General features: G+C 37.0%; 1 protein-coding gene across 18 annotated transcripts in view; it reads right to left on the reverse strand.

The window, feature by feature from the left end:
* The window catches only part of CDC42BPA (CDC42 binding protein kinase alpha), a 193,384-nt gene that overhangs the window by 52,240 nt on the left and 124,248 nt on the right, over window positions 1-16,896 (reverse strand). For all 18 annotated transcript variants that reach the window (XM_065058633.1, XM_065058622.1, XM_065058629.1 and 15 more), the window contains 3 exons: window positions 13,287-13,534; window positions 8,349-8,454; window positions 6,490-6,614 (listed from right to left, as the gene is read on the reverse strand). In XM_065058633.1, coding sequence (XP_064914705.1) covers window positions 6,490-6,614; window positions 8,349-8,454; window positions 13,287-13,534 — 479 coding nt within the window. The remainder of the gene's footprint in view (window positions 1-6,489; window positions 6,615-8,348; window positions 8,455-13,286; window positions 13,535-16,896) is intronic.

Here is a 16,896-nt window from a genome sequence, read left to right on the forward strand (position 1 = left end):
AAAAAAGCTATGTCCTGCCTCTATTGAAGTCAGTGAGAGTTCTGATATTAATGAGTCACTATTTTTCCCACGGTATACTAGAACTCAATGGAAGATGCATACCAACATTTTTCCCCATAACATTCTGGATAACAGATTTTTACAACTAGATACAGATAACCTTGGCCTATGCAAACCACTTAGGTTACAACGGTGGGCAAAATATGGGAAAATTAGCATAAGATGCTTTTGGGGGGTAGGTGGACACATAAATATCCAGTAAAAGGAAAGGAATGTAAGCAGGAATAAGAAGAATGTGAAGCTCTCAAGGTGAGAAAGTAAGGGAATTTTGTCTCTAAATTGGAGAGGCATCGGTTTGATGAATAAGGATAAGGTGGATAAGGAATTGGCTGGATGGTCACATGAAAAGAGTCAATGGCTCGATGTCCAAGTGGAGACCAGTGACAAGTGGTGCTCCTCAGGGGTTAGTACTGGGACTGATGCTGTTTAACATCTTTGTCAGTGACATGGACAGTGGGACTGAGTGCAAGCTTAAGGTTTGCCAATGACACCAAGCCGTGTGGTGCGGCTGACAAGCCGCAGGGAGGGGATGCCATCCACAGGGACCCTGGCAGACTTGAGAAGTGGATCCATGCAAACTTCATGAAGTTCAACAAGGACAAGGGCAAGGTCCTGCACATGGGCCAGGGCAATCCCAAGCACAAATACAGGCTGGGCAGAGAATGGATTGAGAACAGCCCTGAGGAGAAGGACTTGGGGGTGTTGGTTGATGAGAAGCTCAACATGAGCTAGCAACGTGAACCTGCAGCCCGGAAAACCAACCATATCCTGGGCTGCATCAAAAGAAACATGACCAGCAGGTCGAGAGAGGTGATTCTACCCCTCTATTCTGCCCCTGTAAGACCCTCACTATGCCCAGCTCTGAGGCCCCTAACAAAAGAATGACATGGACTTGTTGGAGTGACTCCAGAGGAGGCCATGAAGATGATCAGAGGGATGGAGCACCTCTCCAATGAAGAAAGACTGAGACAGTTGGGGTTGTTCAGACTGGAGGAGGCTCTGAGGAGAACTTCTAGCAGCCTTCCAGTACTTAAAAGGGACCTACAAAAAAGCTGGAGAGGGATGTTTTCCAAGGGCATGTAGTGATAGGACATGGGGTAATGGCTTTAAAATGAAAGATGGCAGACTGAGATTAGATATAAGGAAGAAATTCTTCCTCATGAGGGTGGTGAGGCACTGGAACAGGCTGCCCAGAGAAGCTGTGGATGCCCCATCCCTGGAATGGTGCTTTGTGCAACCTGGTCTAGTGGAAGGTGTCCCTCCCATGGCAGGGGGGTTGGAACTGGATGATCTTTAAGGTCCCCTCCAATCCAAACCATTCTATGATTCTTTGAGTCCTGATGTTCATAAAGGGAAAAGAGATTTAGGAATCAGCACTTGACCTTCACTATTTTTAATGACATATCAAATCTTTGCAGAATAAAAGGGAAAATGTCATTATAAATAAAACTGAATTGGTACCCTATTTTTTAACTTTCCTAATTAGAGCTGAAAAACTTTAAATACCCAGTTTCTTTGTCAGTTTTTATCATGTCATATTCATTCTTCCTTATGGAAGGTGAGAAAACACTTCAGTTATTTGGTTTATGATGCACAGATCCTTCAGGCTCTAAGGGCTGAAACACTGCACATGCAATTACCTCAGAGAGATGTTCCACAGAAGACACAGAAATCTAGAAAACTAAAATATAAAGTTAAATTTTGAAAAAAATTTATACTGGCTTCAAGGAAACTCCTCAGTCTCTTCAAGACAGTAAATAAAAGCAGTAAAATTTGGACCTGAAATACAGTTTTGTTGTCCACTAGATGGCAACATTCTCTAGATAATGAGACAATATTGATTAAACATTATGTGAACCCAGGAGCTGCTGGAGCTTTATTACTTGTTACTGGTTTGCAGGGGTTTTCTTGTTGTCTGTCTTTTTTATTTAAAAACAAAACAAAACAAAGCAAGAATGGTAAAGTTACTCCTACTATGTTTCTCTCCTTGCTCCCCTTCTTACAGAGAGCCTTAATAAGCACAGCAGGAAACATAAGGAAGAGAAGTTCTTGAATTTCCACCCAGAGTCACTTATTTCTTTACTGAAAATGTAAATCAGATTAACTGTTCTCTCTTCATATATAAGATAAGGCCCATAGGCACTTACAGGCTTAGTTCGTTAACTATGAAGAACCTAGAACAGTGATTTAATACAAATTCCTGTAAAATTAAATGTAACTTTTTGGTTGGAGCCAACATCATGACAACCTTCAAGTAACCATTGGCTTATATCTAGTACATTATTTGCCAGGCTGCTAGGAAAGTCAGATTCTCTGTCTCTCTCCATCCGGGATACTTCACAGTACAAAACGGACCTAGAGGACTAGAGATTTTTGTCGAACAAGAAGGGTCCTGAAGTCCTGGGGCTCTTATGCTGGGCTGCATTTCACATGACTTAAAATCCCCAAGGAAGTCTGAGAGCCATGACTCTCAGGGCTGTAGTTTCTCAAAGCTTTTAAATTTCTGTCTTCATATCACTATGCTCAAAGCCTCTACCTTAATTATTTCTTTCCTCTCTCCCTTCTCAAACTATTTTTTTAACTACTTATCTAAAAATTTTCATCATTTCACCCACAATTTCTATTTTATAGATAACTAACCTCTTATTCTTACCTCAAACACAATGCATCTCAGAAATTTCCATGTTTTGAGTTTCTTACAATTCAACTTCCCTAGAATTTTACTGGTTATTCAAAGTACCATCACTCCCTAAATCTCTTCCACAATTTCTGTGCGCTTTCTTCTGAGAGCAACCAGTTGTCAGAATAAAAAAAATAACGACTTTGAGGCTATTTTATGTTTGATTTAATGCAGAAGGTTGGATTTTTTTGTTTGTGTTTTGTTGGTTTTGTCTGTTTGTTTTAAATTGAAATCAGTAATTAGGAAAAAAATCAATCACACTGCAGATGATTGGAAAGGTATCTGGTCAACAAGGAGAATACTAACTGAATCCTCTGGTAAACAACAGTCACAGCTTCTGGCTTCAGCTCAATCTAAGCCTAACAGCCATGCTATGGGTAAAAATAGGTGGGATTTAGTTCATCCATATAAACACACTCAACAATACTGAATACTTCATTTGAACTTGTTGTGTAAGCTTCTTTTTTCAATCAATGGGAAGAAAAATAGACTTCTACAGTACTAGTCATGGGATTTATTTTAGTTGTCTACCTCAGGACTTATAAAATTAGGTTACGCGAATCCCTCCCAGCGAGACTAATAAGTTAAGAATCTTGCCAAGTACTCCGGGAATCACTACCAAGATTTCCATCGACCTTCTTTCTGCAACAGAACAGAAATACGGTGCCATGGCTATTTAAAAGATTCCTTTTTTAAAGTGACTGAATTAACCTCTTATGCAATGAATCTCTTTCCCATCTCCCATAGGAAAATTTATAGTTGACTATAAAAGCCTCAGTATTTCTTACTCTTGTCAAGGAATGATGAGTGATTTGGCTAATATAAACTTGTCAATATAATAGCTTCATTAAGGCTGCATGATCTGTGACGGTCTATTCTACCATATTAGAATTTGCAATAAAAGTTTGTTTCAAGTGTTTATATTAATATTGTGACTATATTTATGGCATCCTAGGATAATAACAACAAAAACAAAAATACTTTTGTACATTTGCCCTGAACAAGATGCAAGAGAGCACAGGAAGAAAACAGGGAAGGCAAAAGGGAACAAGACAGGCCATTAAAATTACTCACAAGATAAAAAATCTGAAAGAAATAGTATTATTTATAAGGGCTCAAGTGTTGTGAAGAAAGTGACTACCTTAACCAAATATGTGTAGACTCAAATCGGGGTGCAGATTTCCTGACAGAGATGATCTATTAGCTGGCAAAGCACTCAAAGGACTTGTGTTACTTAAGCTAGGTCTAGAATAAATCCCTTGAACTATTAAAGAGAGATGAGCAAACCATTTACAAAACCAGTAATTAATTTCATCTACTGCTTCTCATCCTTCATGAATCATGGTACAAAAAGAGGATGGTGGGCAAACCCCACTTTTAAGAGGTAGAAAGTTTGCATCAAAAATAAATATTTTAAAGCAATATTATGTGAAAAATCTGCTAGGTTTGAAAAGGAATCCTACAAACTCTACCACACTTTGTTAGCTTCATTCTTTTGTCATATTGAAGAGATAGGTAGGTATGGATTTAAATTGCATGTTCTTCAGAAGAAAACCTAGGCTTGTGACTAAGTAGGATTACATTTCTTCAAGATTTGTGAGTTTTGTTTTGTTTGTTTTCCTGTTGAAATGTTTATCATTACCAGAGATGTTTAAATACTTCATATAGCTCCCCATGTCCCAAAGTAAAAAATCCCCAGAGTGGGACCTAGTTTAAGTATGCAGTACTTAATTCTAAGGGCAGTAGATGGACATTACTAGGTTATCTGGGTGACACATAGAAAATCTAAACATAATAAGAAAAAAAAGTGAGCTAAGATATGGCCTCACATAGCTGAAAAAAATTACCATAAGCAGAGAGAAGTATGGGGGAAAAACTGAGATGTGGACACTGATTAAAAACTGGAACCAAGCCAGATTTTTTTTTTAATCTCCCTAATATTTGCCCACAGTACTTCTACTTTTGCTTTCCACATAATTCTTTAATTTTTAGTTCCATACTTTTTGAAAGACACTATATTTTCATAAGAGATCAGTAAAATGGTATCTTTCATTCAGAAAGTCTTGCACGTTCCTGGCCTTTCTTCAAGTATCTTTAGAGATAACAAAAACCTCAATGCCAAACCTCTTCTACCCCTCAGCAACATCTCTAATACATGCAAGACGCTTTGTCATATACCTGAACCACATCAGTAGTACATCTTAGAATTATTAAATACCCTCATAAACTGGAGAAGGGACATTCTTAATGGCTGTAGGTACATTTTTACAAAGTGTTAAGTAAAACAATCCACAACTAATTCTGACTTGTCTTTTTCCAGAACTGCCAAGTTTTATGAGTGTTTCACATGTAAATTTGAAAAAACGAGTTTGGTTACCTTGGTGAATTAAGACAGATAAGCGTTACCTTAAAACAATATGTTATGTGAAATAACAGACTTGTCTTTCTTGTTACCTTCACATTTTATTCTGCATAAACATTTCTAATTAGTTATAAATGAACTGCTCATTTAAACAACTTTTATGGGGTTTTTTTTCTTTATTTTTTGTTTATTTTTTTTTTTTATTTCTGTGACACAGGCCATCTACTACACTCAATTATGAGAGACAGGATCTAAAAGGAGCACTCACAAAGCAGACCCCTTGAATTTTTTAACCTCTGCTATGAATACAATGCCTTGAGACACTCTGTACCTCATAGCACAGATCAGTGTTACATAATTTCACATAACAAACACTGTTTAGAACACTTCGAGAAACTCAGAGGACAGTCCTTCTTTCTTGTCACATATTCACACGGCTATGTTCAAAAGGCAAACTTCTCATTATTTGGACAATGAAATGATACTGACATTACAATTATATCAAAGTAGGTTTCATTAAAACAAACGTTTCCCATTTTTCCTTTGACACAACAAATTAGAATTTTTCACTAACATGATATGGGAAAAATGGGGGAAAAAAAATTAAAATCAAGTAGTAAACCAAAAGAAGATTAGTATATAATGATGGAATCCTCCCAGAAGTGGATGCCCTGTAAAAAATGTCTGGATGCAAACTGTTTCTATAGGTGCTAAACACTGCAACAGATCATAAAAGGGGAGGGAAGAGAAGCAGGCATGGAGAAGAAAAATAAAGGCCTCCTAGATAAAACAATCTTCTCCTTTTAATAAGTTCAACTCTTCCCCCCCCCCTCATTTATTAGAACTGGCCTGAAGACTTTAGAAACATAATGTCATTTTTAGCATGATTATTATTAGAAACATCACTTGACTGGCTTTGTGGTAGTCTCGAATGCCCTTCTTGTGAAAAAAAGAAAAAAAAATCACATAAAAGTCGCACTGTATTTGTTTCATTCTGCCACATGCCAAGCAGATGAAGGAAATTAATGCCGAGACACAAATACTCTGAGCCACTGCTTTTCCCAGGCTTGTTCCTTCTTGGAGGCGTGAGCTCAGCACACGCCTCCTTCCAGCGTTCTGCCCAAGCCACAAGCCACACCCAATGGCCACGACTCTTCTGCATTTTAAATGGTTGTATTTGCTAAGAGACTTTCACTCTCAAGGAGGAAAACAATTTTTCAGATTTGGATATTATTAAAATCTTAAGCAAAACCACAGCAGAGCCCTCCATGAGCGTGAGATTTCACCTCAGCATTAGCAAGTGCCATGTGCAAAGGCAAAAGCTCAGTACCGGCCCTACCAAATGCTGAGGGGGTTCTGCAATGGCATCAGAGCAGAGAATATTCACCATTGGATGATCTCGGTAATCTGGGCCTCCCAGTGGGCCACGGACTCCTTTTTATCAGCCAGGTCTCTCATCTCTTCTTCCAGCTGTCGGTTATTCATACTCAGCCTCTCAAACATGGTGGTGAGCTGAATGAGAATTTAAACAACCGGTTAAATGTGTAAGCTGCTGTGAGACCCTCTCTGTGAAGATACAAAGCCAGGTGTTCCCTCCTCTCACATCTGCTTTAAAAATTGGTACTACCAAAATAAACACCAAGTAGCAATAAAAGCCAGAATCTCTTCTCATGTATGAACTTAGCTCTACTGAAAGGCCATTTTTAAGGACTAGAAACACATTTTTACTCTAACAAATTAATCGGTTCCCTAAGAATTAGTCTCCAAATACCTCTACAACTCTTAGAAGCCTTCTGCTTTGCACCATGTAGGTGTGGAATGTTCTACACAGAAAAAACTACATTAAAAGAGCAAAGCAGGGGCACAAAATCTGCGTTATAACTCAGATAAAAATGCTGAACCTTTCCCTTGTTTAGTAACCATGGAAAATGAGAGGCTTAACAGATACAGGCGCAAGTCAGTCCTGAGATTCTCCAGGTGTCTCACATTCCTCTATTTTTCATTTTACTCACTTGCAGACAGGGAAATTGAAATTAAATGCACATCTGTAAGGACAATATGTTATACTTAGCAATTAACCTCACTCGCGTTCACATAGCTGTCATTCACACATGCATATTCTGCAAGACAAAAGCCGCAGCTAACCTGAGTCGGTACTGGGAACTAAACCTTCATTATGCTAAATAATTATTCAGAAACTGGAATCAGAGATCAGATAGACTTTACAGAAAGGCTTAGGAGAATGAATCTCATGTGAAAAGCTTCCTTTAGCACTGAAATATAGTAACAAATCAAAATTATGAAAGAAATAGCCATTTTTAATCTAGTCTGTTCTTTTTACTCCTAATATGAGTACTCCACTCCAAAATTATCATTTGAATGGGCTTATGATTTAAATATGTCTATTTATTAAATCTCATTTGACAAAAAAACCTTAAAGTTAATCAAACTTAAATAAAAAATAAAAAGACCATGTTGAAAAACTATCCAAGTGACTAGCCTCTTGGTGTTCTTGAACTAAGTCTCCATATAGGCATATATAGTATACTGCTTATACTGGTATGAAAATATACTTTAATTTGAACACTGACATGCAAACATGCTTACTTTGAAGAACACTCTACTTTCATTATATTTTTAGAAAATTCAATGCATTACAAAAAGAACAGACAAGTTTAGCAAGACTTGGCTAATCCACAATGAACTCGAATAATCTGTCAAAATGAACAATAAAAAGATAATCTAAATTCACGAATCATAATTATTCCTTGCTCAATGCACTTCAATTAATATGCCTTATCATTTGTATTTTTTTAATATCTCAATGTAACACTAAACCTCAATAGGCGGGAGGGGCCCTGCAATTTCACAGTAATTGACATGCAAATATACCCCATGTAATCACATCACTGACTATGTATTTTTATATTTGGGTCATACAATGAAATACATTTTTATTTCCTTAGGACATCATCCAAAATTACTCTTACTAAACTGTCAGACCATCTTAATTCCTACACATAAATACACATACACGTATAGCTATACATGTGCACAGATGCATTCTCAAATTCAGATGCAGGTAGATATTTTCTATTCAAATTAAATGTTAATGATCACCTTTCGTGTGACATTAATTTCTGCTATCAATTAGGAGTTAATAACAACCAATACAGATCTAAATTGTCAAATTTGTACATAGCATACAATAGTTGTAAACTCAGGACTCAACTAATCAGCACTTACCTTATCCAGTTCACTTGAAAGTTTTTTGTTTTCCTCTGTTAGCAGAATCTTTTCTCGTTCATACTTCTGTTTGAACTCTGTTTCAAATTCCTCTCTTTCACTTTGGCTAAGAAATAAAATGAAGCAGAATTAGAAAGTTTCCCATTCTAAACCTCATCACACTATTTACTTAAATACATAAAGATGAACGCACACACTAGCTGAAAGTGAAACATTACATCAGTAATACTGCAGCCTATTGAAACTAAGCAAGTAATACATTATTCTACCATCTTAGGTCTACAGACAGCCTGCTGAATTTTATCATTAAACAGTGATCTCTCAGCACGGAATTAATAGAGCTACATTGAGCTAATGCTTATCAATATACTTATATACATTTTATTCCCTAGATGAATGCCTCAAATGTTGAGCAGCTGTAATCCTGCAGGTCAAAGTGTGTGTCAATATTCTGAAACATTCAGGGTAAATTCTCAACGCACATAAATGTTATATTAACTTATACATTTCTATAGTTTCATGTTTCACACAGAATGACAGCCAGAAATCACCACATACGAAACCAGAACATATAGAAGCTAAATTAGAGCAGGTGGTGCTGGGTCTCTGATGGGCAAATGGGCTTTGGACATTTTAGAACAGCCGGAGGATACATTAAAACTGTTAATTCAGTTACTGTATATTTACTATCAGCAAAAAGTGGATGGATAACCTATCCACTCCTTGTACCACCAGATTCTAGAGCAGGTTTGGACCATTCTTTCTGAGATAGAGTTTCAAAGTAGCTGTTTCCCCCAATGCTCCTGTGGATGTCATTAGGTAGAGGAGAATCTCTGGTTGACTCTGCTTAACATCAACTATGATCTTGCACAAAGAATATGAGAACCTGGCAATAAATGAAACTGCAGGTCTTCTGTTTGCCAGTAACACTGTAATTTCCTTAAAGTGGTAGACTGCATTTTGTAGATTTAACTCCAAACTCAAATCCAGTCTATTGAGACAACTGACGTTGTAGTATCTTGTATTCACCGTTTCACCAATCATTCAGGCAATTGCTACAAATTTATCAGTAGGCTGATGGAACCATCCTATAAATGACACAGATACAGTATATGTCTATTGGACCACTGTCCAACCTTAAAAGGTTTGAAAAAGTATCCAGCATAAAAGTTTAGCTCTGTAAAAATAAAATTCAGGGGAAACCTTGTCTTGAGCACTGCAAATTTTTTTCTGGATACCAATTTTTCTACATTGTGTAACAAAAAAATTACATTCTTGCCACTTTTTCTGAGATGCAGAAGTAGTACAACTGCCAAATTGAGAGAACACCCTTAAAAGATGAGAAGTGTCAGTGGTTACAGAGAACCCAGTTAAGAGTAATGCTGGTTTGAATTTCCTATTCCTAATTTGAAATTCACTTAGTGCTTCGACCACTCTTTGAAATGTAGTACAGCATGTTAGGCTCATGGTGAAATTCTATGTTGCTAGGCATCCTTTGAAACGTAACACTCCATCCTCGCAAAGTAACATACTATCTTACTGTTCAAACGCCAAGTTTGAAATTCACCACCACTCCTTTTCTATATCAACAGATTCCATGCATATGATGAACAGCCTAGGGAAAAGGCAGGAAGAGATTAAAGTGGTGGCTGTCAGGGGAATTAATAACAGGTCCTGCTTCTGTTTGCAAGGCATAGATTCAAAGCTAATTTCTCTGACAGTAAATAGAACTAATTTTTTAAAAGCTTTCTTTTATTAAGTTTTTATGGTTTTGTTTACATTTTTTTGTCCTGTATTTGTCTAAAACCTTTTCTTTAAAGGTTTGAGGGCTCAAAGCAGCCATAAATGGTGGTGGATTAAGGAAGCTCTGAATTGGCGAAGGAGCCCAACAATTTTGTAGTCTTCTGTATTTCACATTCTTAATTCAACTGGTGATTGTCACTAACCCAGTAAGCCAGATTGCTATAGTAAAACACAGAAACAAAGAAGATAAATATTAAGCAGAGAAGAATGTGGGTACAATGTATCATACCCAAATATCAATGCAGCAAACCACAGAGCTGTGACAGACTCCACCGTCACACCTCGGACAGCCAGGAAGATGAAAATAACACACTTGCTTTGAAGCCCGGCATCCTCCTGTCCCATCGAGCTTTTTCTCTCATCTAAAATTTAGCTATGTATCTGCTCTTCAAGTTTAAGAAATCATACATGATCCAGCTTTCTTTTTGCCAGTAAAATAACTGTAGCAAACCACAGGCAAACAATGTGAAATACAGCTTTATGGTATCACTTTGTAACTCCAGCTCTTTATTGCGGCTGTACAAAGTGAAGAAATATTTTATCTTGCTGCTTTGAAACTAAAACAAGTAGCCCTGAAACAAACACCAGCACCCAGTCTTCTTCATATCACACACTTTAAAAACAGCAAACACTGTTTTGTAAAGCTTTCTGCTTTAAAAATCTATCATTCAATGACAGGCTTAGAAGAAATTTCTACTGACATGATTTATTTTAAAGATTCTTGCACCTTCTTCTAAAATATTTAATACTGACAATTCTAAGAAATAGAATATTGTGCTACACAGATCACTGGCCTGATACTGTGTTCCTACATTCCCACTTTCAATAGCCTGCACTTTATCAGACTTTAGCAAAAGGCAATCATTTCATACAGAAAGGTGGTTTCACTCCCTTGAAAACTTATGCTGTTGAAATAGCAAAGGTAAGAAAGCCTACATTTGAAGGAAACAAAGAAAAAAAATACCTAGTTTAAAGAATGTAAGGAAGCACCACCATGTGAGTTATATAAAAAAGGACACACAGATTTTGACCAAGCTCTTATTCACTCTATACTACAGCCCTTATGAACTAATGCAACTTCATCCTCTTACCAAAGGTTGGGTTTTTTTATGTGCACTAAAAATTATTTTTAGACTGCTATTTTTTTTTTCCCCAAACTGCACACGCACACTTCAACACTACGCCCAGCCCAAGCCTATTGTTGGAATGATTCCACTTATTTCAGCATAAAGCCTCCAGGTGGTTCCTTTTCAACACTTAGATTGAACACCTCTGTACTGGCAGCCTCACAAAAAGCTCTGCATGCCTGATTACAAAAGCTAAAAACAATATGTGTAAGCAGAAAAAAAAAAAAAAATTATGTTCTCTTAAGAAAAACCACCAAATACTGAGAATTGAGCAGCAACAGCAATTCTTCCATTCCTAACATTTAAGCTTCCCTTTGAAAACCCTGAACTACTACAAAGGTCAACCTGTAACACGCCTTGAATAGTGAACTTCTGCGGAGTCCTAATACTTGCATGAGATTCTGCAGATCTGGTTAACAAACCCCAGCTAAGATCAGGTCTTCATTAAGCACCCATCACGTGCTTGGATACCTGACTTCGTATGATACTGAAGTATTTCTTCTTAAGAGCCAAGTGTTGGATTCTGGTTTTCTGATGCACTCCTGTTTATGCTCTAAAATGTTCTCATACACCAACACTTGACAGACATACAGAAACACATGGTTACGTCAGCACTCACTTTAGATTCGTGTCCAGTTTTGGTTTGTTTTTTTTTTTATTTATAGAGAGAAACTAGACAGAAAGAAGGTTTATGAACTAGCTAGCATGAAGCAGACTAACACTTCTAGGCCATTGTTCCTGATAAAACTCTAAGAAGTTTTTGCTCTGGTCAGTGGTTGGAGGCATGATCTTCAGCAGCAGTTTACCTAACAGAAAGACATATTCATGATTCTTTATCGAATATTCCTCCTTCTGAGACACTACTGGGCTGACATGGCATTAAAGGAGTTCCATACTATTGCCTTAAATGCACAAAAGGCTATGCATATAAACTCATAGGCCAGTAAGACCATCAGGTTGTGGTGCAATGAAAGCATGCTGCTGATGCAATTTTTATTTCTCAACCTAGAGCGAAGTAGTGAACTACTGTGTTAATATGTCCTAAGAATAGCCAGATTCTTGGAAGAAACACTTCACCCACTGCATTCTAGGCTGTATGATCTACTTCCCCTGCTGGAAACAATTTACCAGAGAAGCAGTGTTCTAACCTCTATTTGCATAAGCTTTTTTTAAAAAATTCTTTATCTGTTTTACTACTTATATTTAAGGACTCACTACAGTTTGGCGAGGCTTTCAGCAGGAGCTTCTTCATGGTTTTTCTAATACACCATCTTACTGCAACAGCAGAAAGAAGCATCTATGTTAAGTGTCTACAAAGCATTCTGAATTTTTTATGAATGAACACATTCATTTTATGAGTATTTCCATTACTACACTATCCAACAGAAAAAAAACTTGTTTTTATTGATGAATGCCTCAAGGAACATTCTCAAGGCCAGTTATAAGCTCCATCATGTGGGGGAGAAAAAAGCAGCTCTCTAACAAATTACCATGTCAGAAGAGATAAAGCAGCTTATGCCTACAGTAGTCTGATGACTGATGTTAACGCTGGATGGAACCCAGCATGGATTAGCCTTAGTCCACATTACGTGACTGTTCCTGTGCTGGCAGAAATGTAGGCAATAGTTGATCTCTAACACATTCGTTTTGCATCAAAAGATGAAAATACCAAACAGAAAAAAAATGTAAAAAAAAATTAATTTCAAACTGCAACATAAGCTTCAGGGGTTGACTTACCCCAAGCTGCAAGCCTGCGGCTCAAGTTACACACCTTGGAATGGTCAGCTAGTGCAAGAATTCTTGTGCAAAATTAACTCCTTCAGTACAAGTTTGTGGATTTTTGTGTTGTATTGTATTTTTAAAGGCACCTATTTTCCACCCTGGCATTAGCTCAGCCAAAATGCACCTGTCTGCACTACAGGTAAGGAAGTGACAGTGTGTTTGGAAACATACTAGGAGATTTCAAAAGATATTTTGAGCTTAAAGTTAAATTCCATACAATACTCACTTTTCTCTTCTGGTTTTCTCTAACTTGTCTTTCAACATCATGATCTCCTTCTTGAGGGCAAGCTGCTGGCTCTCTGCATCCCGGAGTTCTTTCTTCAGACTTTTTATTTCATTAGCATGCATTATTTCACGTTTAGATAGTTCCTCTTCATAGAAAACACTTTTCTTTTCCAGGTCTGCCTTTAATTTAGTGATCTCCTGCTGGTGTTCTATACTGCTTACCCCAGGTGAGCGACCAACCTGTTTTTGCTAAAATAAACAGCCACAAATTAGCACTCAAGAATGCCGAAAATTACACTTAATAACAACTCAATATTCATGAGTCTATGTTTAGAAAATATCCTATTACAGACTTGCGCTAAACACGTCTACCTGAACTTTTAAAAAAAATGTTTAGAGTATAAATCTGACTGTTATCACTTCATGATTTAAATGTAGTAATAGTTTTCAAGCCATTGAAAATTTGATCATCACTTTAAACATCTCTGGCCACATTCTGAGTACCCTTACATGCAGTCAGAAAGTCATCACAGAATTAGAAGATCCTTATGCTCCCACTCACATGGTTGACAGAAACAAGTTCAAGTGACTTTCAGGAATGGAGAATAAGGACTATGATATACAGTCACACAAATAATTTGTGGAAAAGCTAAACTAAGAGAAGCAGAGGCTTAACTGAAGGCTAAAATCTAGCTATGGAAACACTATATAGATTGCATCAATCAGGAGGGAAACCTGACATTTTTACTCAAACTGATCATTTATATCCTAGTGGACTAATAGGAAAAACAAGCTTTAAACAGTAAGAGTAGTTACTTCCCTTTTCACAGCTGCACAGCTCTCTTAGTGAGGTCTTCTAGCATTTCAATAGTCTTTACACATTGCTTCAGGGTACATACACATTTGCATCAAATGCTGCACTCACTAAACTGCCATAACATAGAGGAGGAGCAAGATCAGGTTCAAAATGAGACAGTGGCATGACATGCACTGAAATCCAAGAATGGAAATAACGTTTTAATGTAAGCACATGTATAACTTGGTTTGGAATTTCTTCTGTTTTTAAAAATATGTAACTAAAGGTAGTCTGAGGAAAGGAAATTACTTAATAAAAACACTGTGTTTTGAGAAAATGCAGGTACCTGGAAAACCTACTTCTTCATGGTGACTGTCTTAAACCTTCAGAAGGATCAAAGATATTTTATTAATTCATACCATGAGACATTAAAATCCTCTCAGTTACCCCTAATTAAATATGGGTTTGGGTTATTTTATTTTGCTGATGTATGAATAGACGTTAAGAGCTAAATGTAATTGTAGAATATTCAGATGAGCTGAATTTCTACTACGACAAATTCTATGAGAAAGGTAAGCCTTGCTGTTAGTGTCAGCAAAACATCGCAAAACTCCCTAAATGTATGAGCCAGACACATGCTGCTACGCATTGTTTTCTCTAACTCATCAAAACGACCATCTGTTTCACCCTAAGAGTAAAAATCCTGCCCTCAGGATGCAGAACGGTGAATCGGAGAAAGAAGATGCCATCTTAGTACAAGATGGTTTGGAGAAAGAAACATTTTAAAAAACATTTTTAAGGAAGTACAGGAATTTTCTTTCATGCACAAGCAGTTAACTACTGAACTTACTTGTTATTGCCCAACGTGCTGAGTTGCCTACATGTATATGGCAATGGAGCACATAAAAAGTTTAGGTTTTGCACCATCATCTATCAGGTATGTAAAATGTTTTAATGGTATAACACATTTTTTCCACAATGAAAAGATACTACTAAGACCATAAGACAGATGGTGCAGTAGAAGAGAGAGCTGGAACGTATTGTACAATGGTTTATGGAACTATGGTATTATAGTAAACAGAAACTGTATTTTGAATTGATGTAAGCACAAATTCCAAATAGATGTTTTCATATATGCCTGTTTCAAGTAGACAAATGGTGCAACTGAGACATAATGCATCTCCTGGCACAGAGATAGCAAGATGCCATAACCCTGTGCTAGAAGTCTTCCTGCTCTCTCCCTGTCAAACACACACACAAAATCTCCGCAGAGCAGCTCTTTCATTAGACAGTTATGAAGCTGAATGTCCAAACTGACAGCAGCACTCTAAATATTACTATATGTATTGACACATGTATCACGTACTATGGATATCATAACTGCAACATTAACAGACATCAAGCTTTGCACTTGAAGAATAATGAATAATAATCATTAAATACTGCAATAACAGAGCAAGTGACATGGGGAAAACTTACTATTTAAATAATTTAATCCTAAATGAATGTACCATTAAAAATCTTGGAAGACTTCTGGCTTATCATTAATGAGATTAGCCTTTTGTTACAAGTGCTATTTTGTATTCCTTCAGGGCTTGTATCTTGCCCTTTGCAGCTGGTAGGGATAATTTAATATGGTTAGGAATATGAAGAATCTTATTTAGGGTTGTGATGCTACTAGCATAGAGTTTTATGGTATAAATATTTGCCAAATGCAACATATTAAGAAAGACACAATCTTCCTTATTACAATCCTACTAATTATTACTTACGTGGATTACCATATTATTCCTCTCAATTTAATAACTTGTTGCTCAGGTAGGAAGGGAAGAGTTCAGAATTTCATTTTCAATATTCTACCTAAATATTTAACGTGCAAAATTCAGTCTAAATTTGCCTGAAATGAGCTAACAAATGAATAAACAAAAATACAAATCAGCCATACATATTAGCATGAAAAATTGCCTAGTTAGCCCAAAACAGACTCAGCCAACACATCTCTTCTCTATGTGTAATTCAGCACATAAACACAATTTTGGCTGAGTATACACCTAAGGCTTTAAAACTAAGTTTACTGAAGTAAACAGCAAGTGTTAAGATCTTCGAGTGCACATATGAAATGTCCTAAAAGCTAACAATAAATACATTTATCTAATGGTGAAGACCAGAAAGAGATTTGTAGGTATTATAATATTGCTGTAATGAACATCAAAGTCTGTCTTTTTTTTGTTACATATAGACCTATTTTTCAACAGAAGATTGATTAGAATCAGAAATTTATTACAAGTGATAACTGGTTTCTTTTGGTACCTTTCTCCAATACATGGTCCAACCCATTACCTTCTTCATTTACTCCTCCAGAATGCTCTTACCATTCCAGTATTGCATTTAGCTTCACAGTGAAGAACAAGGATGAGAGATGCCTTACTGGGTCAGACAAGCATCTTCCCTAAAGCAGTGTCTATGTGGGGACAGCACCCAGGCCTGCCTTTTTTATATGGTCCATTCCCCTTGGAATACAACTGTTAGAGCAAAGGTATCAGAGCGTACTTCTCTGCAACCTGGTCTTCGTTAATTTGTCTAATCCTTTTATGAACCTGCTGATACTGTCACAACCATAAACTCCTGTGGAAACAAGTTCCAGGCGTTCACTCCCCACTGTATGAAGAATTACCATATTAAATGCATGTCCTGCTTGCTCCATCAGTGCCCCAGAGCCACGGTACTGTAAGATCTGGTAAGCAGCCACTTCCATTCACCTTATGCACTACTTTTGTGATTTTGTAAACCTTAAACATGATTACCCCTCAGCTTA

The sequence above is a fragment of the Columba livia genome, chromosome 3 (assembly GCF_036013475.1).
Source record: "Columba livia isolate bColLiv1 breed racing homer chromosome 3, bColLiv1.pat.W.v2, whole genome shotgun sequence".
Taxonomy (NCBI): Eukaryota; Metazoa; Chordata; class Aves; order Columbiformes; family Columbidae; genus Columba; species Columba livia.